The sequence below is a fragment of the Girardinichthys multiradiatus genome, chromosome 9 (assembly GCF_021462225.1).
Source record: "Girardinichthys multiradiatus isolate DD_20200921_A chromosome 9, DD_fGirMul_XY1, whole genome shotgun sequence".
NCBI lineage: Eukaryota > Metazoa > Chordata > Actinopteri > Cyprinodontiformes > Goodeidae > Girardinichthys > Girardinichthys multiradiatus.
In genome coordinates, this window is record NC_061802.1 from 8,820,760 (window position 1) to 8,846,198 (window position 25,439).

At 40.6% G+C, this 25,439-nt stretch overlaps 1 protein-coding gene across 2 annotated transcripts in view; it reads left to right on the forward strand.

The window, feature by feature from the left end:
- raver2 (ribonucleoprotein, PTB-binding 2) overlaps nucleotides 1–25,439 on the forward strand; it is a 136,832-nt gene that overhangs the window by 68,449 nt on the left and 42,944 nt on the right. For both annotated transcript variants that reach the window (XM_047374817.1, XM_047374816.1), the window contains exon 5: nucleotides 20,725–20,916. In XM_047374817.1, coding sequence (XP_047230773.1) covers nucleotides 20,725–20,916 — 192 coding nt within the window. The remainder of the gene's footprint in view (nucleotides 1–20,724; nucleotides 20,917–25,439) is intronic.

Here is a 25,439-nt window from a genome sequence, read left to right on the forward strand (position 1 = left end):
AATAGAAGATCCATCCTCCCTTTTGGTCTGCCTCTGAGAACATCTAAGCCTCTGTTTTTGTGGCAAGGTGTGGCTGCAGGATCACCACCCATCAGCTTCCTCCCTCACATTTTACTCTTGTTTTAGTCTTTGTTTTGTTTCATATTTTGCGGTTTTTTCATTGCATCCCCTCCTCCCCCTCATGCCCATTTAAAGATCACTCAGTGGATATCGGCCATCTCCTGCTATCCACTTTTAGCTCCACCCTTCCTCCCCTCCCTCCCACATAGAAATCAATACACCCACATCATCCTGGTCCCATGATGCTTTGTGGGTGTTTGGCTCATGTTGTTTTGCTGTTGCAGAGCCAGCAGGGTTTGACCTAAAGTTCAGTTTTTTTTGTATCATGTATTATGTGCCACTAAGTGAATGTTTTACTGCATTTCAATGCATTTGAATACTTAATGCAAAAAGCCTATGAAGCCCAAGTGGACATGGTGCAGATGCAACACATGCACATGGTGTCACATCGGAATGCATGGAGCAACATTTTGCTCTTTGCAATAATTATTATAATGTTAACATTAAGAAATGAAAATATATGTTTTAATCTAAGAAGCGAGAGACTGACTCAGGAGGCCAATCAAACAGCGAGATGCAAATGAGCAGCAAAGTAAACTTCAGAAATCAGAACTGTTTTTTTCCTGCTATTTCACTTCTCTTCTTAGTTTGATTTATTTTCCTGTGGGAGTATACTTAGCATTAACTCAACATTCAAAAGCAACACATACCTGCTGTGCATGCTCTATACTTCTTCTCATGTCTATGATGTTTAAGCCACTTGTTAGTTCTTAGATATTTCTTTCTTTTGTGAAAAGGCTGTTAATGTGAGTCTACTAGTTTAAAACTTTTAGAGCTGCACAGAGGTGTCCTTCTCTCTCGTTCTGTTTCAACACAACTCAGCAGCGCCTGTGAGCTGCTTGCACATACAGTGTTGTACTTATGGCATGTTAGGACATTCAGGACTCTGTGAAAAAAACATGCAAGACCATCTGTAGCAACTAACTTTCTCCCCCTATACTTGTAAATACAGTTAAAGTCACAGCACAGATGTCTTTAGCACATTCATGTTTTTTCTTCTGATGCTGTTGGAAAATCTGAATTTATCAGAACAGAAAATTAAACACCAAATCCCTTTACTTTCACTGCAGAACAATAGAGGAGTGGCAAGAAGAGACTAGTCCTTTCTGCAGATTGCCAACATGTAAGGGAAGGTGCTGTGGTCAGATGAAACCAAAACATTGTTTTGGCCTACATGTCAAATGCTACACGTGGGGTAAAACGGCATGTTATCATGAAGGCACCGTCTGCATAGTGCAACATGGTGATGGCAGCATTATGCTGTGGGAATGGGCTTCAAGAGGCACAGGGAAGCTTACCACATTTAATAGGATGAATAATGGACTTAAATACATACCAAAACCGGTTTCGAGGCTACAAAAGACTTTAGACTGGAGTGGAGGTTCACCTTCCAGCAGAACAGAGACCCTTAGCATACAGCCAGAACTAGTTATGTTGGCTGGTTGAAAGCCATAGTTCTCAAAATGTGTTACAAGTGCCCCTTGTGGTTCTTGAGCTAGTTTTGAAAAACACCACAAACTTAATTAGTTTAAGTTCTTTCATACTGCTGCTTTAAGTACACTCATTTATGGTGGTACTTCGAATCAGTGTTTACTGAGGTGGTACATGTAGAAAGTTTGACAACCTCTGGTTTAAATCAAAGCATATACATGGTAAAACGGCCCAGTCAAAGTTCAGTTCAGACCCTTGTCTCTCAGGTGGAAATTTGGTTTACAGTAGTGGTTAAGAAAATGATTAGAAAGATGCACAAGACGATACTTATGGTAAAACCAGAAACCTGAGCCTTGTAGCCATGAAAGGATACATTCAATTAGACAAAATTAGGTAGTGGTTCTTAAAGGCAGTGAAGGATTCTGCTAATTGGGTGCATTCATTGCACTCAGAACAAAGGAAAGATTAAATCTAATGCACTTTGCCCTGGGTAGCCAGTATCTCTGATCAGATGGGAGAAGAGTGAATTCCTCCCTAAACACTGCTGGTTAAAACACACCTCAACTTCCTCCAGGTTCTCTTTGACAAAATTCTGACAAGCACTGTATGCCAATTACCTTACTAGCTGTGTTCTTTCCAAAAGACATATCATTTTTGTTGTACATTTCCTTCTCAAAATATTAGCATATTGTGATAAAGTTAATTATTTTCCATAATGTCATCGTGACTAAAGCTCAGTTCCCCCAAAAGGTCCATAGCACATCACTCAACCGCCGTCTCCTCGCCCTTCGAAGGATTGCAGAACTTGCAGATTTATTTACCAGGTAGGGTGAGGAAGTGAGGTGACATCATTAGAAATGTAAATGGCACAACAAGGGTTACAGGATTTTCAGCACCAAAGATCTTCTACATTGCCATTATTCAGTCCGTCCTGTCTTTGTCCATCTTACTGTGGTTTGGCTCATCCACAAAACAGAACAAGTCCAAACTGCAACAAATAATACAGGTCCTTCTCAAAATATTAGCATATTGTGATAAAGTTCATTATTTTCCATAATGTCATGATGACAATTTAACATTCATATATTTTAGATTCATTGCACACTAACTGAAATATTTCAGGTCTTTTATTGTCTTAATACGGATGATTTTGGCATACAGCTCATGAAAACCCCAAATTCCTATCTCACAAAATTAGCATATCATTAAAAGGGTCTCTAAACGAGCTATGAACCTAATCATCTGAATCAACGAGTTAACTCTAAACACCTGCAAAAGATTCCTGAGGCCTTTAAAACTCCCAGCCTGGTTTATCACTCAAAACCCCAATCATGGGTAAGACTGCCGACCTAACTGCTGTCCAGAAGGCCACTATTGACACCCTCAAGCAAGAGGGTAAGACACAGAAAGAAATTTCTGAACAAATAGGCTGTTCCCAGAGTGCTGTATCAAGGCACCTCAGTGGGAAGTCTGTGGGAAGGAAAAAGTGTGGCAGAAAACGCTGCACAACGGGAAGAGGTGACCGGACCCTGAGGAAGATTGTGGAGAAGGGCCGATTCCAGACCTTGGGGGACCTGCGGAAGCAGTGGACTGAGTCTGGAGTAGAAACATCCAGAGCCACCGTGCACAGGCGTGTGCAGGAAATGGGCTACAGGTGCCGCATTCTCCAGGTCAAGCCACTTTTGAACCAGAAACAGCGGCAGAAGTGCCTGACCTGGGCTACAGAGAAGCAGCACTGGACTGTTGCTCAGTGGTCCAAAGTACTTTTTTCGGATGAAAGCAAATTCTGCATGTCATTCGGAAATCAAGGTGCCAGAGTCTGGAGGAAGACTGGGGAGAAGGAAATGCCAAAATGCCAGAAGTCCAGTGTCAAGTACCCACAGTCAGTGATGGTCTGGGGTGCCGTGTCAGCTGCTGGTGTTGGTCCACTGTGTTTTATCAAGGGCAGGGTCAATGCAGCTAGCTATCAGGAGATTTTGGAGCACTTCATGCTTCCATCTGCTGAAAAGCTTTATGGAGATGAAGATTTCATTTTTCAGCACGACCTGGCACCTGCTCACAGTGCCAAAACCACTGGTAAATGGTTTACTGACCATGGTATCACTGTGCTCAATTGGCCTGCCAACTCTCCTGACCTGAACCCCATAGAGAATCTGTGGGATATTGTGAAGAGAACGTTGAGAGACTCAAGACCCAACACTCTGGATGAGCTAAAGGCCGCTATCGAAGCATCCTGTGCCTCCATAAGACCTCAGCAGTGCCACAGGCTGATTGCCTCCATGCCACGCCGCATTGAAGCAGTCATTTCTGCCAACGGATTCCCGACCAAGTATTGAGTGCATAACTGTACATGATTATTTGAAGGTTGACGTTTTTTGTATTAAAAACACTTTTCTTTTATTGGTCGGATGAAATATGCTAATTTTGTGAGATAGGAATTTTGGGTTTTCATGAGCTGTATGCCAAAATCATCCGTATTAAGACAATAAAAGACCTGAAATATTTCAGTTAGTGTGCAATGAATCTAAAATATATGAATGTTAAATTTTCATCATGACATTATAGAAAATAATGAACTTTATCACAATATGCTAATATTTTGAGAAGGACCTGTACATTGTGACATTACTATACCAAGAGACAAGACAAAAGGGTAAAAGAGACTCAATAAATAATTGAGGATCACCATGTCCTTGGTTTTGTTGGCATTTAAGTTCAGGAACTGTTTGTGACAACAATCTACAAAGCAATAAACTAGTGGCCTATGATATCCTCAGCATCTGAGTTTTGTTACATGCATACTTCTATCATTTGAACATATCTACAGTAGAAGGGGCAAGATGCATTGTTTGGGGTGAACATGTTAATATCAGCAGCTTTTAAGAGATGACGCCCTGACAGCCAGGAACTTCCTCATTAAACTGTGTAAATTTCACCAACCCAGTTTCAAGATGAGATAAAGACAATTCTACAAAAAAGCCTTACACAATGTTTTGTGCCTTCCAGATGCTTACATAAATGCATTAAAAGGGAGATTTAAGTGTCTTCGGCTGGTTGACCAGACCTGAATCCAATTGTTATTTTATGGCAAGACTTAAAAAATTGGTATGAATTTAGTTATTTAAATCGCTCGATGGTTGCTCTTTAGAAAGCTTGTGGACATTGCAATTACACTTTGATTTCTTTAATTCCCACATCTCAGCTTTGCTTGTGTTGTAAACAACTAAATATCTAATGAATGTTGAGAGCTAACCTTTAACTCTTTTGCACTTGGAGTGGAAGTCGGCCTTCAGCTGAATCATACCCAGCGGCTGTGAGCGCAATTATTAGGCTGCAGTGTTTGGCAGGCATGTTGTCAGTTTTATTCATTGCACCTTGATTTGCTTTACACCGATACTAAACTTCCTCCTGTCCTCAGCTCCAATCTTGCATATAAACACTCTTTCTCCTCTGTGTACCTTCTTGACACCTTTTCTTTGTTCAGAGTGCACTTAACCTGTGGCCTTGTCCTGAGTGCTGTAATTCTGCCACCTACAAAAGAGGCCCTCCAACCAGCACTTTAGTCTATTCAAACGAGAGAGATGGAGGGAAGAAATGTCAGCCAAATTAGAAGGAAGGACAGGAGGATGGGGATGTAGGGAAGGAGGGTGGATTGAAGAATGCCAGACCTGTTAAAGTGGATGGAGTGACAGAGGTGACAGGTGATGGCGTTAAGTCTAATGGAGGGACGAAGACGTGGTGAAACGAAGGGGTGTAGGTGTGAATGGCAGGGTAAAAGGATTGTTGACATATATGCAAGCATAAAATCTATTAATGATCGAGAGCGACTTAAACACTCACACTGACACTCGGTGAAGTTAAATTTGTCATCAGTGCATATGTTAAAGAATAGATGGTTGGATGGAGCAGACAGAACAATACAGAGGTAGGAATGACAGGAGCGAAGCACAGAGACAGATGGGTTAATCAGAACAAATGCAGCCCAACGATGCTTTTTCAGTGGCAGATTTCAGCACAGGGACACATGGCACTTAGGCTTAGAACTCTTCCTCACTTTGTTTACTCAAGACATCATCATCAGTCAACTGTCTACTGTTTTAATGAAGATCAGATGTTTCTTTGTTCAAATATGACAAAAACGTCAGCAATTTCCATTGGGCATACTTGAGCACATGTCTTAACTGAATAAGCACACTCTCTTGCAAAAATATTCACACCCCTTGAACTTTTCTACATTGTCATATTACAACAAGAGCTGTCCAAAATGTTGAGTCGTCATCTCAGCATCAATGTGTGCAAAACTGCAATTGCTTGGGACTGCTTGGATGCAATATGTTGTTGAATATCAAATTTCAGGTTCAGCAGCATATTTTACCTGTGAAATAGACTTAACAGCCTCTAGTGCCCAAACTACATGTATATTTTTAGCAGCTGAGATGTTAAAGCTCGCAAAAAGAGTGGTGGGAACATTATGATGGAGAAAAATAATTGACAGAGTTGGAAAATCATAATCTATCATCATTGTAATATTGACCAATTGTATCTCACTTACATGTTTTCCTGATATCTTGGAGCCATAATTACAACCTAAAACGTCAATATGTTTTGGTGGGATTTTATGTAAAGGAACAACATAAAGAACTTCACATTTATTAGCGGTTCTCTGCTTTACCGAGACATGCTGAGTGAAAACATCCCGGACCGCGCACTGCTGATTCCGGGCTTCCAACTGTTCAGAGCGGATCGCAACGTGGAGCTATCGGGGAAGAAGCGAGGAGGTGGAATCTGCTTTTATATAAATGAAGGTTGGTGCAGAGACATAAAAGATCTGGGGAAAACATGTAGTCCAGATCTGGAGCCTTTTTTCATAAACTGTAAACCGTTTTATTCCCCGAGAGAGTTTTCCTTGTTTATAATAATTGGCTCATATTTTCCACTGTATGGCTGCACTTCCGACGCTGAAAAACATCTCGCTAAGCTGATTACAGACGTGGAGAAAAAAATACACTGACTCTTTCATCATAATACTGGGAGATTTTAACAGTGCAAACCTCTCCAGTGAACTCCCCAAATACAGACAGCATATTAAGTGGACCATTGTTACACAACTATAAAGGGCTCATATCATGCTGTTACCAGGGCTGCTCTGGGATTTTCCGATCATTCTCTTATCCACCTCATCCCAACCCGCGGTTCACACTGTTCAGAAGTGGACTGAGGGATCAAAGCAGACGCTACAGGCCTGCTTTGAATACACAGACCGGACTGTTTTTGAAACTTACAATACAATACAATTCAAAGATACTTTATTGATCCCCGAGGGGAAATTAAAATTCCAGTACAACCCATCCAAACATACATCATGACACAAGACAAGGGGGGACGGGTCACCGAGGCTTTGCTGCCCACTCACAGGCGCTGCCCTTGTTAGATGAGAAAAGAGGCCACATTAGGTAAGTAGAGGGAAAATATCATATTTCACACTTTATCCTTAGCAGGATACAGTTTGAGATTGCAAAAAACCTCAGCACAAAGAAGCAACAAGTTTACAAAACAACATCATGCCGGGAACGGTGAAGGTGGTGTGAGGGGGTGCATATGTTTATCTTGAGCATGTGTGTGTGTGCATGTGAGTGTGTGCAAGTAAGTCCATGAAGCACTGTCCCAGAGGCCATTGTCCTTGATGGTACATTGGAATGTTCATCAACCGGCCACAAAGTTCTGAGCAGGTCCACAGATGTCCTCAGGGAAGGGAGGGGGCAGAGGGAGCAGAGCGTCATGTTTACATAACTTCCAGGAGAAGTTGAAGAAAGCCAGCCATCAAGGCCGTACAGGGGAGCCAGATTCAGAAAAACAATAATTATTTGGGTCAGGCTGACTCTTAATTTTCCGTCAGCCTTGAGAGTCTCGCTGGTGCTTCTCAAAGGCGAATCCAAACAGCCAAATTCCTGGTCTTTCGCCAGATCCGAGTGAACAACTTTCTCCAAGATTTATCCCATTTCACCCCTGAGTCCAGGAACCACAACCTGCCTGCGATCCTGTGTAAGGATCACATCCAGTCTGCGATTCAGCTCACGTAACATCTCAGTCTGAGTGCTGATCACTCTGAAGATCTCATCACACATGCGAGGCAGCCTCACAATTGTCAGAACAGCTGCTGACATTCTCCGAATTTCTCGATATCCCAGGTAACCGCTGACTCCAAAAAGCAGAAATCCTGATATCAAACATCCAATTATATACATATTCTCCACATCCTCGACTGACATTATCGACAAACACACAATCCTCCACTTCTGCCAGGAGTCCATTGTGTATCCAGAGAAAAACGTCCAGTCCGGACAAGTTGGGCTCTCCTTCACCCTGTCTTCTCGTCGAGAAAATTTGATCAATTGCATTGAGAGACCAGCTGACCAAATCCATAACTCAGAATTTGGAAGGTATGCAAAAAGAGGCTCCAAAAAAAGAAGACAAGACACAGAGCTGAAGCAGGGCAGATATGGGAGGGTTGCGGGAGACAGATAAAAAGTGTCCTCCTCCACCGAGAGCAGAAAGAAAAACTTCACCCACTGACTTAAACCAACTCACCGATGTGGTGACATCATACATCAGTTTCTGACATGTGTGTGCAGACCAAGACATTCTGCACCTTTGGGAGTAACAAGCCATGGTTTACTCCACATCTCAGGAATCTGCGCAGGGATAAGGAAGATGCTCGCAGCAGTAGAGATTGGGCGCGGTACAGGCAGGCCAGGAACAGACTAACAAAGGAGATCAAAGCAGCCAAGAGAAATTATAGTGAGAAGCTAAAGAACAGCCTTTCTACTGGTGACACTTCGGCTGTATGGACTGGTCTGAGAAACCTGACTGCCTATAGGAGCCCCACCACCCTTCCTGAACAGAGTCGTCTCCTGGCCAACCGTCTGAATGGATTCTACTGTAGACATGACAGGAAGCCGTTCACGCCTCAAATCATCTCCTCCACATCCCATTCAGGAACAAGTTCTTCCCACAAAGCTACCAACCCCCTACCTTCAGATCCTCTGCCTGCACTAAAGATCTCTGAGGAAGATGTAAATAGGCTCTTTCAGCGCATAAAAACAAAGAAAGCTGGAGGACCTGATAACGTCTCCCCATCATGCCTGAAAGCCTGCGCACATCAACTCGCTCCAATCTTCACAAGGATCTTCAACAAATCTCTGGAGAAGTGTGAGGTTCCCTCCTGCCTCAAACGATCCACCATCATCCCGGTGCCCAAGAAACCCACCATCCTAGGATTAAATGACTACAGGCCTGTAGCCCTGACGTCTGTAGTCATGAAATCCTTTGAGCGGCTGGTGTTGAAGCACCTGAAAGACATCACAGGCCCCCTGCTGGACCCCCTGCAGTTTGCTTACCGAGCAAACAGGTCGGCAGATGATGCTGTGAACTTAGGTCTACACTTCATCCTGCAACACCTCGACCACCCAGGGACGTACACCAGGATCCTGTTTGTAGACTTCAGCTCAGCCTTCAACACCATCATACCAGACATCCTCCACCAGAAGCTCATCCAGCTCAACGTCCCAGCCTCCACCTGTCAGTGGATCAACAGCTTCCTGACGGACCGACAGCAGCAGGTGAGACTGGGGAGCATCTTCTCCCGATCCAGATCAATAAGTACTGGTGCCCCCCAGGGGTGTGTTCTATCCCCACTCCTCTTCTCTCTGTACACAAATGACTGCACCTCATCGGACTTGTCCGTGAAACTCCTTAAGTTTGCAGACGACACCACTGTCATTGGACTGATCCAGGACGGTGATAAGTCTGCATACAGACAGCAGGTGGATCGGCTAGTCCACTGGTGCAGTCAGAATTACCTTGAACTCAACCCACTCAAGACTGTGGAAATGGTGCTGGACCTTTGGAGAACACCACCCGCATACACCCCCCTCACCATCCTCAACAACACCGTGTCAGCTGTGGACCACTTCAGGTTCCTAGGAACTACCATCTCTGAGGACCTGAGATGGTCTTCACACATAGACACTGTTCGGAAGAAGGCCCAGCAGAGACTGTACTTACTGAGGCAACTCAAGAAGTACAACCTTCCACAGGAGCTGCTGGTCATCTTCTACACTGCCATCATTCAGTCTGTCCTGTCTTCATCCATCTCAGTGTGGTTTGGCTCATCCACAAAACTGGACAGGTGCAGACTGTAACGAATAATCAGGGCTGACCTTCCCTCCATCCAGGACTTATACAGGTCTAAGGTCAGGAAAAGAGCTGCTAAAATCTCTGCAGACCCCACACACCCTGCACATAAACTGTTTTGAGTTTTACCTTCAGGCCGCCGCTACAGAGCACTGTTCGCTAAAACCAGCCGCCACAGAGACAGTTTCTTTCCCCAGGCTGTTTCTCTGTTGAACATTCAATAGAGTACCAAACAACGGCATACAGATGTTGCAAATGCACCTTTGTATATGTGTATATTTGTATATATGTATTTTTAAGGACATAAAGATATATGCATAATACAGGTCCTTCTCAAAATATTAGCATATTGTGATAAAGTTAATTATTTTCCATAATGTCATGATGAAAATTTAACCTTCATATATTTTAGATTCATTGCACACTAACTGATATATTTCAGGTCTTTTATTGTCTTAATACGGATGATTTTGGCATACAGCTCATGAAAACCCAAAATTCCTATCTCACAAAATTAGCATATCATTAAAAGGGTCTCTAAACGAGCTATGAACCTAATCATCTGAATCAACGAGTTAACTCTAAACACCTGCAAAAGATTCCTGAGGCCTTTAAAACTCCCAGCCTGGTTCATCACTCAAAACCCCAATCATGGGTAAGACTGCCGACCTGACTGCTGTCCAGAAGGCCACTATTGACACCCTCAAGCAAGAGGGTAAGACACAGAAAGACATTTCTGAACGTATAGGCTGTTCCCAGAGTGCTGTATCAAGGCACCTCAGTGGAAAGTCTGTGGGAAGGAAAAAGTGTGGCAGAAAACGCTGCACAACGAGAAGAGGTGACCGGACCCTGAGGAAGATTGTGGAGAAGGGCCGATTCCAGACCTTGGGGGACCTGCGGAAGCAGTGGACTGAGTCTGGAGTAGAAACATCCAGAGCCACCGTGCACAGGCGTGTGCAGGAAATGGGCTACAGGTGCCACATTCCCCAGGTCAAGCCACTTTTGAACCAGAAACTGCGGCAGAAGCGCCTGACCTGGGCTACAGAGAAGCAGCACTGGACTGTTACTCAGTGGTCCAAAGTATTTTTTTCGGATTAAAGCAAATTCTGCATGTCATTAGGAAATTAAGGTGCCAGAGTCTGGAGGAAGACTGGGGAGAAGGAAATGCCAAAATGCCAGAAGTCCAGTGTCAAGTACCCACAGTCAGTGATGGTCTGGGGTGCCGTGTCAGCTGCTGGTGTTGGTCCACTGTGTTTTATCAAGGGCAGGGTCAATGCAGCTAGCTATCAGGAGATTTTGGAGCACTTCATGCTTCCATCTGCTGAAAAGCTTTATGGAGATGAAGATTTCATTTTTCAGCACGACCTGGCACCTGCTCACAGTGCCAAAACCACTGGTAAATGGTTTACTGACCATGGTATCACTGTGCTCAATTGGCCTGCCAACTCTCCTGACCTGAACCCCATAGAGAATCTGTGGGATATTGTGAAGAGAACGTTGAGAGACTCAAGACCCAACACTCTGGATGAGCTAAAGGCCACTATCAAAGCATCCTGGGCCTCCATAAGACCTCAGCAGTGCCACAGGCTGATTGCCTCCATGCCACGCCGCATTGAAGCAGTCATTTCTGCCAACGGACTCCCGACCAAGTATTGAGTGCATAACTGTACATGATTATTTGAAGGATGACGTTTTTTGTATTAAAAACACTTTTCTTTTATTGGTCGGATGAAATATGCTAATTTTGTGAGATAGGAATTTTGGGTTTTCATGAGCTGTATGACAAAATCATCCGTATTAAGACAATAAAAGACCTGAAATATTTCAGTTAGTGTGCAATGAATCTAAAATATATGAATGTTAAATTTTCATCATGACATTATGGAAAATAATGAACTTTTTCACAATATGCTAATATTTTGAGAAGGACCTGTATATCTTATAACGCATTTAAAAAAAAAAAAAAAAAAAAAAAACAGAGCAAAGTGTACCGGAGTCAAATTCCTTGTTTATATGTACGAACTTGGCAATAAAGCTGATTCTGATTCTGATATTTAAGGTGGACAGAAAAGGATAAATGATTGTCAAAATGATTTACTCTTCACTCATATGCCCATGGATAAATATATAAGAAGGTCTATGAATAAATATTCTGGTTGTAGTTTTGGGATTATTTGCTCTGCTCTGAGTCTAATATATTAATTTTATTTGGTCTACATGTGAGATGTGGACGAAAACAAACACCGTGTGCAATCCTGAAAACACCCAACCCCTGATGACACGATAGTGGCAGTATCATACTGTGGACATGCTTTTCTTCAGCAGGGGCAGAGAAGGTTGTCATACTTATTGAGAAGATGGATGGTGTTAAACAACAGGCAAGCTGCAGAGCACTTGTGATAACTCAGGTCTTACACCAAAATCTACAATAGTGGCTCAGATTAAACATATTCACGTCTCAGAATGTCCTAATTAAAGACCAGACCTGAATCCAGTTGAGAATCTGTGGCAGGACTTGGAAATTGCGGTTAAAATCAATGGGCAAAATTTTTGTCTCTAGATGTAAAACCTGACAGATGCTTGCCCGAAACGACTCACAGCTATATTTCCAGGGTGGTTTTATAAAAACTGGTGTTGAGTCAGGGAGGCTGAAAACAAGTGAATGTATATCTCTAGCTGATTTTTATTTGTTTACAGAGATATTTCTTCTTTATAATTGTGTGTTACAATGTTGGTTTATGTCATAAAATCCCCCTAAAACACACTGAAGTCTGTGGTTGTGAAGGGACAAACTGGATATGGTCGAGAGGTATGAATACTTTTGCAAGGCACTGTTGGTAGACGATGGTATGTATGAATTATTTATCACAATGAAACCAGTCTTATGTTCATTTTCAAAATTAAATTCTTCCAGAACAATATCTTGATGAGAAGCGCATGTTTATTGCAATCGTTGACAATCATTGTTAATTAAACATTTCGAAGCACAATCTCAAGGTTCTTGACACAATTGTTGACCTGCTTGTGATGTTCTTTTTCAATCAAGTCAAATTAAAATAATTTCCAGTTAATTTATCCTGATTTGCACAACGATGTGGAAAATCCTGATGAATACACATTAGTGGACACATTTACTATTTGATCACTGCATAATTTAATTCCACTTTTACCGTTAAAAAATCATTATTGTTGTATCCTAATCTGCTCTGTCTTTCGTTTTACTTCCATGTACAGAGTTATGCTCATTCTTTCTAACATATCTGAACACTTAAACCTGTCAATGTGGGAGGTCACATACATTTCAATGCAGACAGCTGTGACAGGGCTGTCATGACCTCATCACTCTTTCCAGACTACTGACGTGGCCATTTAGGCTCTTTTACACACAGACACACACTCACACACCCTCTGACGGATGCTCCTGTGAGTTCCAGTCCTCCTCGTGACGCAGTCAGCATCTCTTGTCTGGGGACCGCAGCCCCAGTTCAGCAGCTGTCACATGCACTGATTGCTAGCTTTGCATCTTCTGTAGTCAGACACCTAACACCGTTAAGAGGGGAACTATTTTTTTTATTAATGTCCAAATATTTATACTTGTTTCCCCTTTACATTTGAACTTTTTGCTTCTTTTGTGTTATTTTGCTGACAGTTCTGGATTAACCATGCTTTTCAAAGACTGATTAATATTTCTCCTTGGCCTGGAGGAAAAACATTATAACTAAATACAGATTGGGCTGTGTAAGATTAGACCAGTTCAGTCAGAAAGCATGAAAATGCAAATATTTTCTAGGACAAAGTAACAGCGATAGTCAAGGTTTTTAAACAAGAAACTATGCATTATTCAGAGGACTAAATAGTTAATAAACATTATAGTCAAAGAGGTGAGTATTTTACTGCTGCATGATTAGTTCAGTCATTTATAGGTCATCGCACTGTTTTTAATTGAGAGCACTGTGTATCTGGTGATTAACATAAAAAATATTCACATTCATTATAAAGTTCATACAAAGTTTACCACAGACTTTCTGACACACATCTACCCTAAATATTTGATATTTCACATCTATTCTTCATTCTGTTTCAAGAAGGTAAATTTATTTTAAAGGGATTTTTAGGGGTATCAAAAGGTGTGCAAAAGATGATTTTTGTTTAAAAGAAAAAAGAAAAAAAACAATTTGTGATGTGGGATTTTTTCCCCTAGTGAATAAATGCACTGACCCTAAAGTGACTTTTCTAAATCTTGCTGTGAGATTGTAACACTGCAATAAGACAAATTTATTTTAAGGATGTTTCAAATCTTTTTACCTAGGGTGCCAAAAACTGTACCACTCAGCTCTTTTTATATTTAAAAACCTGCTTAGATTCCTTTAGGGCATTTCCTTGGACATAGCTTAGTACAATAGATTTGTTTAATGAGATTTTCCACCTAAACTACTTGTTGGCCAGTGCTTGAAAAACCCCTTACTCTCTTAATTAGACTGACAAAGGGTAATTGCAAATTGGAGGAGAATAATTTCTGCTGGGCCAATCTGTTTTTGATTTACATCAGAAATGATTTAGAGGCTGAAAGACGAGGTGCCAAATTTGTGGACTTAATTACTCTTTAATTATCACCTTCAGGACACAGCAGAAGCACATGGGGAAATGAGGAAAAAAAAATATTTCAAACATGGTGTGGGGGAAGAAATGTAACCTTTTATTTTATTTGGTGTCTTCGTTTTTTTGCACCTGACTGCATCTTGTGCTGAAAACGTTAGTTTGTATGTTAAAAACAGGAATACATACAGGGGGAACTTGATGACAGCTGGCATTTACAAAGCTCATCCAGTCCAAACAGACCTGCTTAGTGCAGATCTGAATAAATAGCACGAGTGCAGCTGGAGGAAAAAATGGGAGCTGAGATGAGCTCAATTTGCGTTATGTTCCTGTTGCACACTCATATTGATATTTTGAAATCCATTAAAACAAACACACACACCTATACTTTAGTTGTATTTGTTGCCTGAACTCAAATTTAAGTGCGTTTTGTTTGTCCTCTTCTTTTCTGACTCGCATCCGTCAGCCCTCTTTCTCACACTCTCAGCTCGATCCATCACTGATGTTTTCCTCCTTCGCTTTGCTTTCCTCTTCTCCTTCTCCAGCATTTGTCTCCATCTCCGCCTCGCTCCCATGCTCTCCCTCCCTTCCTCACACCCACCCATTTTTCCATCCATCCATCTTTCAAGTGATCGAGTTGTTCAGGTTATTTCCACACACTTTGCTTAATATATGCTGATGATAATAACCTATCGACCCACTCCTGTACAAATATATGCATTTTCCTCTCTTTCCATCCATCCGTTGTTCAGAGTGGAGGGAACGGCAGACAAATGAGAGGAGGGCAAAAGTGGATGGCCATTTGATTGAGCGTTGACGCTAACAGGCGTCTGTTTTTCAGACTGAGTGAGGAGATGAAAACACATTTGTTTCTCTGATTCATGCTCTTTTCATTTTTACAAAAAACAACAGACATTTATTTAATGTTGATGTAAATGTTAATATCCATTTTCACACAGTGTAGAGTTGAAGCTATGGGACTAAAACCAAACTGATGATGGTTAAAATTATGAGCACAAAAAAGCAAAATTGACAAGATGGTTTCGAAATGTATTGTAACTGTTGTTTTCTGAACACAAATAGATTGGATGGTGTTTCTTATTGACAGATATGGTAACGTAAAAATGAGTGGTGTTGTATTTTTTTTCCAATAAAAGCCAGATTGTAAATAAAATGTTACTATACAGTCATATTAATTACTGATCAAGCTCAAACTAAAAAAGAAAGCGGACTTCTAAAAAGGCAAGTAGTGAAACAAAAACGATAAAATTACATTTTTTGGCAGCAAAAGAAAAGTTTAAGATATGAAGGTAAACTTTTTTGCAACTAATGATCTTGCATAATAAGAACTCCCTCAAACATGGTGACTGATTTCACTATTTTGGGACATTTTAAGAAGATTTGCTGACCAGGAGGAGCTCAGTGTAGTGTTTGCACTCCTCATAATATGAAATCTTTTACAGGGAATTCAAATAGCTTTAGAAGATCAGTGTTTCCTCTGTCCTTGTGAATTAGGGAATTGTTTTCTCTGCCAAGTATGGTCACAAAGCTGTCTTTAACAGGAGGAGGGTGGTCAGAACCAGGAAGAATGAATATTATCGGACAAAGTTCACTCACTCAAGGCAACGTGCCCAGGGCAGCTGATACTGGGACCCATGGTCCTTCCAAACATTGTCTTCCACCTATCCAAGATCGGGTCACAATAAAAGGTCAAGCAACCAGCTATGAAAGAACAAGTCAAGAAACGTAGGCTGCAATGTTTCAACCTGCAGAATTCACTACCACACCGGTCTGGATGCTAATGCAGCAAAAGAGACATGGGCTAGGCCAAGTCAGACAACATAAAATCTTTAAATTTCATCCTGAGTCAACCAAAGACCAGCACCATGAGCACCATGGATCATGAAAGTGTGGAAAAACTCTGACAGCGCTAGGTGTAGGAAAACCTCCGGATCCAGTCTCCATCTGGGGACCAAAGAAGAAAACCAGGAGTGTCTAACAAACTCCTTTTAAAAGTTTAAAAAAAGCTAAAAAGTTATGTTTTTCCAACAACAAAAAAACATTTTAAAGCAGGAAAATAGTGTTCTGTGTTTAAATGGCAGAAAACTTGAGGAATTTTGCCATAAAATATCCGAGATGGGAATTATGAGTTGTTCGGATAATTCTGTCAAGAGTAAAATGGCTAACTAATTAATAGGAAGCCTTAATTTAATCTCACATCATATTAAGCAATTCACTAACTCATTCAAACCACCATGTGCCTGCCTATTTCCTCCAACCGCCTGCTTCAAGCTGCTGTTGCTGTCTTATTTCTCCTTGTTGCAAAGCAGCTTCCCGCTGCTCGGATTTCTAACTAAAAATTCCCGGTGCATTATGTGTTTTGCCCTCTCTGTATTACGTGGTGCCAGGATCTGCGTTGTATAACTCTACAGGGATGGGTTTAGTACTCTCTCAGAAGAAATCCAGCACTTGTGCTGAGATTCATTGACTGAATACTCTCCGGAGCAGAGCCCATTGTCCCAGTACAACAGAGGAGCTGTTTATAGAAATGGAAAATGGCATAAATGTTTCTAGGAATTCTATCAGTGCAAATATCTGAGTGATGTTGAGATATTTGGACTGGGTTATAGCTATGCTAATTCTCCAACTGTTATTATCATATTGATCCGGCACGCCATTGTAGTGAAGACTCAGGCTAATTTTTTCTGTTATAAGACTATCATGTTCCTGAACAGGCTGTGAAACACTCATTGCACATTTGATCAATGCAGAAATGTGCCTTTTTCATTCTAGATCTTCTGAAACATCAAACTCTGTGACTTATTGGACTTTGAGTAAAAGAAGCGAGAAAAATTACACAAGATTGGTGTGATAGAGCTTTACTTGTGAGCACTCAATTCAGCTACAAAGAATAGAAATACTCTGCTGTCATTTTAGTCACGACATCAAAACTTCAAAAAAACAAGTCAGAAACTAAAGATCTTCCAGAAATCGTTTTTAACCCACTTAAACATGATGTATGTAATTGGAAAGCTTTTACATTTTAGAAAAATCTAAAGTTCCCAGTCTAATTTGGTCAAAAACTGTGCCAACTTGACTAATCCCTTTTTTTTTTTTTACTCCATGTATTGGATTAACAATACAGCATAACACATGATGTATTGGAACTATAAAGCATAGGCTTTTAGCCATCACTATCCCACTATTACCGTTAGCTTTACTCTATTACCCTTCCTGCATTATTTAGCTGCTCCTTCAAAATCGGAAGTGGCTCAAACATTTTGTCTGAGAACTTGATGCTGAAATTTGCTCAGTTTGTTCTTGCAACATTTGCTTTAGCAAATTATTTTAAGAAAGACTCTTTCGAGCACAAATTAATGCCCAAAAAACGGATAACCATAAAGTTTCCCTGAAAACTGCATGTGTTCATTTTTTGCCATAAATATTGCAAAAGACGTTTTGCTATACTTGTATCAATTAGAATTGAGGAACCAACAGTTGCAAATGTTGTGAGAAGTTGGCAGAGCTACCCTGATTCCACTGACTGGCAAAAAGAAGATCAAAGTCGTTGCTATAGAGACAAAGTGCGAGAGCGGGAACTTTTGTAAATGTAGCAGTGAGTTCTGGTTGTCTGGCAGCTAAGACCCATCAAAGTCAGTGGAAGAATTACTTCTGAGGTCAGGGCAAAGAAAATACACGTGAAAAAATTAAACTTAATGATTGACCATGATGCCCACTCATAGTCATCTTCAGGGGAAATGGTTGGAATTATGTTAATCTCCAAAATCCTTCCGATCCCTCTCTATTTCTACTAATGTCAGGCTACAGAGGTAATGGGATCAGTAGGGAAACGCAGACATTCATTATAAAGTTCATCATTCTGGCGTATCCCCTGGCCCCCCCAGGGCAAAAGGGGCACACAGTAATCAAGCATATTATGTAAACCGACAGGTGAAATTAATATCGCTGATTATCTCCATCATTGCACCTGCAAGTGGGTGGGATATATTGGGCAACAATATATCCCATCCTGAAAGAAGGTCTTTTAGAAGCAGGAAATATAGGAAACTTTAAGGATTTGAACAAGCGTGACAAGGGCCAAATTGTGATATTAGATGATTTGGAACGAGCATCACCAGAACTGTTGCTGGGGAGTTCTTGGTCTGCAGCGGTGGTCCGAAGAAGAAACAATGGTGAACCAGCAACAGGGTCAACGGGCACCAAGGCTCACTGATGCACATAGGAAGTGAAGGTTAAACAGAAAACCTCAGTGTATGTGGGATGCCAGGGTCCACTATGGAAAGAAAACAAACCACCGGAGTCCATGATACTATGGGCAATGTTCTCCCAGGAAACTTTGGGTCCTGCCACATATGAGGATGTTACTGTGACAAATACCAGCTGCCTAAGGTGGTATAGCTATAGGGGGAAACTGTATTATCTGATGGTTGTAGCCTTTCAGTAAAATAATGCACAGGGTTTCCTGCAGTGCAGAAAAACTTGAGGAACCCAACAAGATTGAGGTGTTGACTTGCATCTAAGCATCTGTAGGATGCACTTGACATACTTGTCCGATCCATGGAAAACTCACCCTTGCAACAAGTTTTCTTTTTACAGGATGTGCAATGTGGCGCCCGATACCACAGCACTCATTGGCCGGACAGGTCAGGGCTGTGTTGGTAGCTAAAGGGGGACCAACACACTATTTGGCAAGTGTTAATACTAGGTCTGATTGGTGTACAGCGCCTCCAGCCTGCTCTGGGCCAGCCTCAGGGTCTTCTTCCAGTGGGACCTGCCTAGTACAAATCCAAAGGGAAACGCCTTGGAGGCATCCTGATCAGATGCACCAAGATCCTCAACTGACTTTTTGATACGGAGGAGAAGCAGCTCAAATAGTTAAAGGTTAAAACTGGGTTGTTTAGTTTTCAGCTAGCTTACAGTCAAAATACTGTTTTTCAAGTATGTGCTACTTTTCTTCAAAGCATACTATGTTTTTATTTAAATTCTTTGCATGCCAGTTTGCCATAATTGGTTGCTCAAATGTCTAGAGATTTCCTGATCAGGCTTTAACTCAATACTGATGTCTGGATTTCTTTAAGGTCTGACCTGTAGATTTCCATTTTAGCTGATTCCGATTATCTATTTAAGAATTATAACATGTACAGTACAAAGTTATGTGTGAACTTTGTTTTGAATTGACAAATGTAGCAAACACTGAAAAATCAAAGGAAAAAATATGCTTCAGGTTTGTGGATGGAGGTAGTAGTTTGGAGTTTATGGGAAAAGAAGGGCACTACATAATCCTTGTTGCATTGAAGCATATAATTGCAAACTTTATCTGTTTTTTTATTAGACCCCATTAATGCATCAATAAGCGTGCTGTTTGTGAATCTGTTTACGGAATGAAAAAGTTGAGATTTTTCAGACTTGATGCATTTTTTTTAATGGCAAATGAATAAGAATCAGTGAGTCAGTTAGTGGAAAACTGGCCATTGTTGATCACTGGCTGGTGCAACATTTTTAAATGTTTTTTGTGCAGCATACAGGTGTGAGTTTGGGAGGCTGTTTATGATACTTTGCAGAGATAATTTTTGGCTTAAATGTAGATGCAAGGCAGCATTGGTGAGAAACGTCTGACTTTCCCAAGTGGAATTTCTACTTCAAGCGACCTCTCCATTTAATTTTCCCAATCAACATTTCAGCTTCTGAGCGAAAATGTACTGCATGAATATGTTCGATCCCTAAAACATTTTTGTTCTTGCTTTTGGGGCAGAAATTGATCAAAGTCCTTACTACAGTTTCAAAATATCTGTCAGTCATGTGGTGCTTGGGAAAAAAAATAAAAAATTACAGAAGTGGTATTTGTTATAAAAAAAAGTAACCAGTTTTCTAACCGGTATACTAAAAGGTGAGTGATTTAACATTTTCAGCTGTAGGGAATGAAAGGAAAAACAGAGTTCTGTGTCAAAATGATCAGATGTTAAAGTAACATGTTGGGATGGATGCAAGATACATTGAACATGGAGCTGTAGTCACAGGAAGTCAGTTGGGAATTTCAGCCATTTTCATTGTCTATTTTTATTTTTTTCCTCAGACACCTAAACATGTGATCAGCTGGTAAAAACTAAGGGTTTGTGTGTAGCCTTTTAAAATTGGCTTTGACTGAAATGTTAATCAGTTAATCAGAAAATCTATGTCCTCCTTACTCACCTCTTTCTTTGCAAAAAAGCTAGGAGAGAAGATGACCAGCACCAGTTTTTTAGCCAGAAATAGCCACTTAAAAAAAGAGGAACCAACCAGTTCAGGACTCTGCCTGGGTGACAGCTCTAGGAGATGTTGCTGTAGGGTTACTTTAAAACTCTGTTGTCATTTTCTGTCCTACAGCTTGCTCAGGATGAAGGGAGCCCAGTGAGAGGCTTTGGTGTGGTGGAATACGAGAGCGCAGAGCAGGCTGAAGCTGTGCTGACTGAGATGGACCGAACTCTGGTGGGAGGACAGGAGGTTCGTCTGTCGCTCTGCACCCCCGGCACCTCAGGGAGAAGCACCTTGGCTGCTCTCATTGCTGCCCAGGGTATGGTGAGTAAACTGCACTCAAAGAAAGGCAGCGCCAGCAGCACAGACGTGAGGAACGGAGCACATCATGTGCACTGTTCACAGCTTTTCAAGTACAAACTGATGCCCACATGTTGGGTTTTAAAACCCTTCTCGGTTAAACTCTAAAAGTCTTTGATCATATATTTCTCTGCTTTTCTTCATGTTTAATTTCAAACCTATACTTGCTAGGAAATGAAAAAGGTTTGCCTGTATCCCAGAGAATAGACTCTAAAATACATCTGTGGGTTTATGAGTCACTGAATGGTTTATTACCAAAATACATTAAATATTTGTTGTATCAATCTTCCAAACCACTAAGATCTTCTAGTTCAAGTCTACTCGGCATCCCCAGAATCAGAACCAAACATGGAAATACAGCATTCAGTTCTTATGCCCCAATCATCTAGAACAAACTCCCAGAACACTGAAAAATCACTGAAACCTGGAGTTCTTTTAAATCAGTCAAAAACCAATTTCTTTAGAGTTGCCTGTCACAGTTTTATTTAAACTATTACTATTATTTCTGCAGTCCAATTTTTCTTTACTTCCATTTATTATGCCACCACCATGTACTTTTCATTTTTTTTCCTTATGTTTTCATCATGTAAAACACTCTGAATTAACTTGTTGCTAAAATGTTCTAATCAAATAAACATGCCTTGCCTTTTACCTGGTAATCCTGTTGTCCTAATAAGCTATTTTTTAGAACAGAAAACATTAAAAGAAACTCAACCTAAGCCTACAGGGCAATGCTGAAATGCCAGTTGATTCCATTAAACTTTGATCGCATCAATTCCAAACTGGCACAAGTTGATTAGATGCTAAAAAAATGCCTTTTCTATGGAAGGCCTGGTGTGGCAATTTAGGATATCTTGCCTTGTAACAACATTTTCCTGTTCTCCCATATGTCATCTAATCTGCTCCATATTGGAAATTATTGATGATAGTAGAGTAGATATGCCCGTGCTTATGGATCTAATGTTTCAGCTGCTCAGCTCTTATGCTTAGTTCTTTAAATTGCAGTTTATCTTTCTCTCATGAACCTTTACATTTAAATGGGGAGCTGGAGTTGTTCTACTTACCTATAGTTGTTACCTATTTGTTGAAGTAATGTTGCAAGCAACAGTTAGCAAGCAACATATTAGACGCTTCATTAGAAAGCCCTATAGTTTCTGTTCTTCACTTCATCCACCTTGCAGTGTAAGAAACTTGAGTCATGTTGGGTAAAGCTGGCTAATCCTAAATTGTAATGTGAAACGTGAAATAGATGAAATATGTAATGTCAACACAGATTTTTTTTTTTTTTTTTAGAACTGTAGAAGATTTTGGCTGTACATTGTTGCTCTCTAAAGCTTTACTGTAGATTTTGTGTAACCTCATTTGTTAAAACTCAGATTTACGGTTTGCCGCTGGCATCACAACATTTACTATCTGGAAAACCATACGCTGCATCACCGAATCATTGAACTTTGCAAGCACAGAAGCGCACATGCTCACAGCTAATTGCAAAGCTAATGCCAACTGGTTATTTTACATCCAGTTTTGAGACGAACCAGGGATTGACTTGGTTTCCCATGCATGAGCAGCCAGCCTCTGGCTGACAGACTCTTTGTAGCCGCGACGTCCCTCCTACACAGTGCCGTGGTTGCAGAGAAGCATTGACACGATAATTATAGTTCTGCAGACTGATTGGGCTCCTCCACTGTCTCCTACTGCCTAAAATAAACCAAAGTCACAGTTTAAGACACAGTAACGTCCTCACATATAGATACGTGCTTTCAAATATATGAGCACCACCACACAAGATCAAATGCAAGTTAGAATTATTTGTGTCGGTGGCCGTGAAGGAAATTTACCTGATGATCTTTGTGGGTTTGGTTGAGTAATTAACCCTAAATTATTACCCACACTTTTTACAAATGCAAAAACACTTTTGAAAAAGCTCCTTTAAGATGTGCTGGAGGCATATGTGGTAGGTGCACAACAGCTTTTTTTATTAGTTTTTTTACACAAAGAATTTCTGAAATTATATTTGCCCTTTCATTGTAATCGATACTGAATCTTTAATTTCAAATCAATGGTAAAAAACAAGCTGCTATAATTTCCCCTACAGTGTTGGCATGTTTCACTGCTTGCCTTCTTATAATGGCCTAGTCTTGCTTAGGGTTGGCTTCTTCCCCATCACTGTGTAGATCATCTCCCACGATTTAATGTTGATTGTACTGAGATTTGGACTATTGATGGGAGACTACACAAGGCCATTGTTGTCTCGTTAGCCCTTCCTGATGCCTTTGGTTGTGTTTTTAAGATCATCATGTTTGGGTCCAGTGTTTACCAATCTTTAAGCCACCATTACAAAGCAATTGTAGAATATTTATATTTATTTTTAAATATTCACCTTCAGAGATACCTATTAGTTGTATTTTGTTAGAATAAAAACTGCAGATTAACCATGTCTTCTTTCTTGTCAAAATCAGACAGTGTCTGAAATAATCAAAACCAAAAAATAACAACTTTAGAGGCTGTTACACCAGGCCTTAAAATTGTTTACTCACCTATAATTTTATCAATAACTTTCTCAGAATCTCAGAAAAATTACCATTTGTTTTCTGTAAAACATTGACTTGCTATTGTCGATTCTGACTTTTTAGGCTAAAATATAAAGGATCAACCTTCAAAATATAGTAGTAGTATAGTATAGTAGTAATTCCACCACAGATAGATCTTTTGAGGTGGAGGACTTTTCACCCCTCTAGCATTGCAGGTTGGGAGAGGCTTTATGTAGGCCAGCAGGCCTGAGCCTAATTGGTTCATGCTACTAGCTCAAGGCGCTGCCTTGATATTATATTATCTCAAGTACAGCTTATGATCGAAGGTATAAAGCATATAACGCTACGATCAATGCTCGCAATTCCAACTTCTGACTCGCCATGGGGGAGAGTGAGACTGTTTTATTCCCGAACGCGGGGCTGTGACGTAGACATGGGCCGAGCTGTACCGTTTCAATCAATAGGAAAATTCAATTGCAGTAGCCACCGTTCAACCCAAAGAGGGCAGCGCTAATATGGTTTTAGGGTAAATATTGCAGAATTAAACAAGTTTACATGAAAATGTAAAAAAAATCTGTAACATAAAGATAGCACCCTTAAGGCCCAATTTATACAGTTTATCTGCTAAAAAATTGTAGATTTGGGGTTTAGTTTCAAAAGTTGGGGTTTAGTTTTAAACGTTCAAAAGGATTAAGTTGACCAAGTTTCCTGCTCAAGTAAGGCTGAATCTCCTGGTGGAAGATCAGGGAAATTTCTATTTGTTTTTCAAAATTTGCAGGTTTATCTAACTACTCAGATTTGTCCATATTAACAATCCGAGCAACTAAAAAGACGAAGAAAAGGTTTATAATCAGAAATGTGATAAATGTGTTTGTTTTTGTATTCTAAAATGCTGCAATTGTAAATCAGCTGTAATAAAAATGCTGTGCAGGATTTTCTTAAATAATTTGTTATTGTCTAATGATTCAGAAGGATATACAGTTATGAATTGCACTTTATGGAGTTTATTGGAACTTGGAAAAGTTTATGATTAAAATGTGTAGATTACTTTTTTATTTTTATTAAACCTTTATTTAAGCGAAAAAAGACCCAAATCAAGATCTCTTTCACAAGGGTGATCTGGCCAAGAAAGGCTGCAGCACACATCATAATGGAGGAAACTGATAGACAACCATAAGAAAACAAACATTAAAATAAAAATATGTAAAATGTGAGTTCAAGATGGGCAGCTGTAAAGGTAACATTGTTGAAGGCATTTCCTCTGTATATATTCACCAACTCTTGTATTTTAACAGCAATTTCAACACTGGACCTTTCCAAATCTGGTTCAGGTAAAAAAGTTTTAAATGGACTCGGTCACAGTTGTCTGAATTGTATCAGGAAAAAAATCAGTGTAAAATCTGTAGTTCAGAAGGAAACTAGAGAAGGGCAGGACAATGAAGAGGAGGAAGAAAAGGAAACATCAGTGAGAATAGTGGGGTTAAATCAGTAGCCTTAGGGTCATTCAGGATTATTTCAGTGAATGTGGGCACCTGGTAAGAGAAACATCAGACCTCAAGAAGGAGATCAAGACGTACTCTGGGCTACAGCTCTCCTCTGAGGCGGTTCTCTCATTCCTCCAGTTGGATGAGTATGATTGTGAATGTTGAGGACCAGATGGCTCCCTCCTCCTCTTATTCTCCATCCCTTCGTCTGAGATACTTCTCGCCTTCCCTTCTTCACTGCTTTCTTACCTCCTTGGCATGAGTCTGCTGGTATGTAGCTGTTTTTTTTTTTTTTTTTGGCCAGTAGGCAAACAGACTGAAGCATGCTGACATTTTCTCCAGCAGAAAAAAAAAGAAATGAAAGCTCCTCTCCTCCTCCTGTCCTGCTCTTCTCTTCCCTTGAAAGATGCTGTCAGCTACGAGCGGCCTTGTTCAACACCACTACATACACAAATGCCAGTTTTCCCTCCTG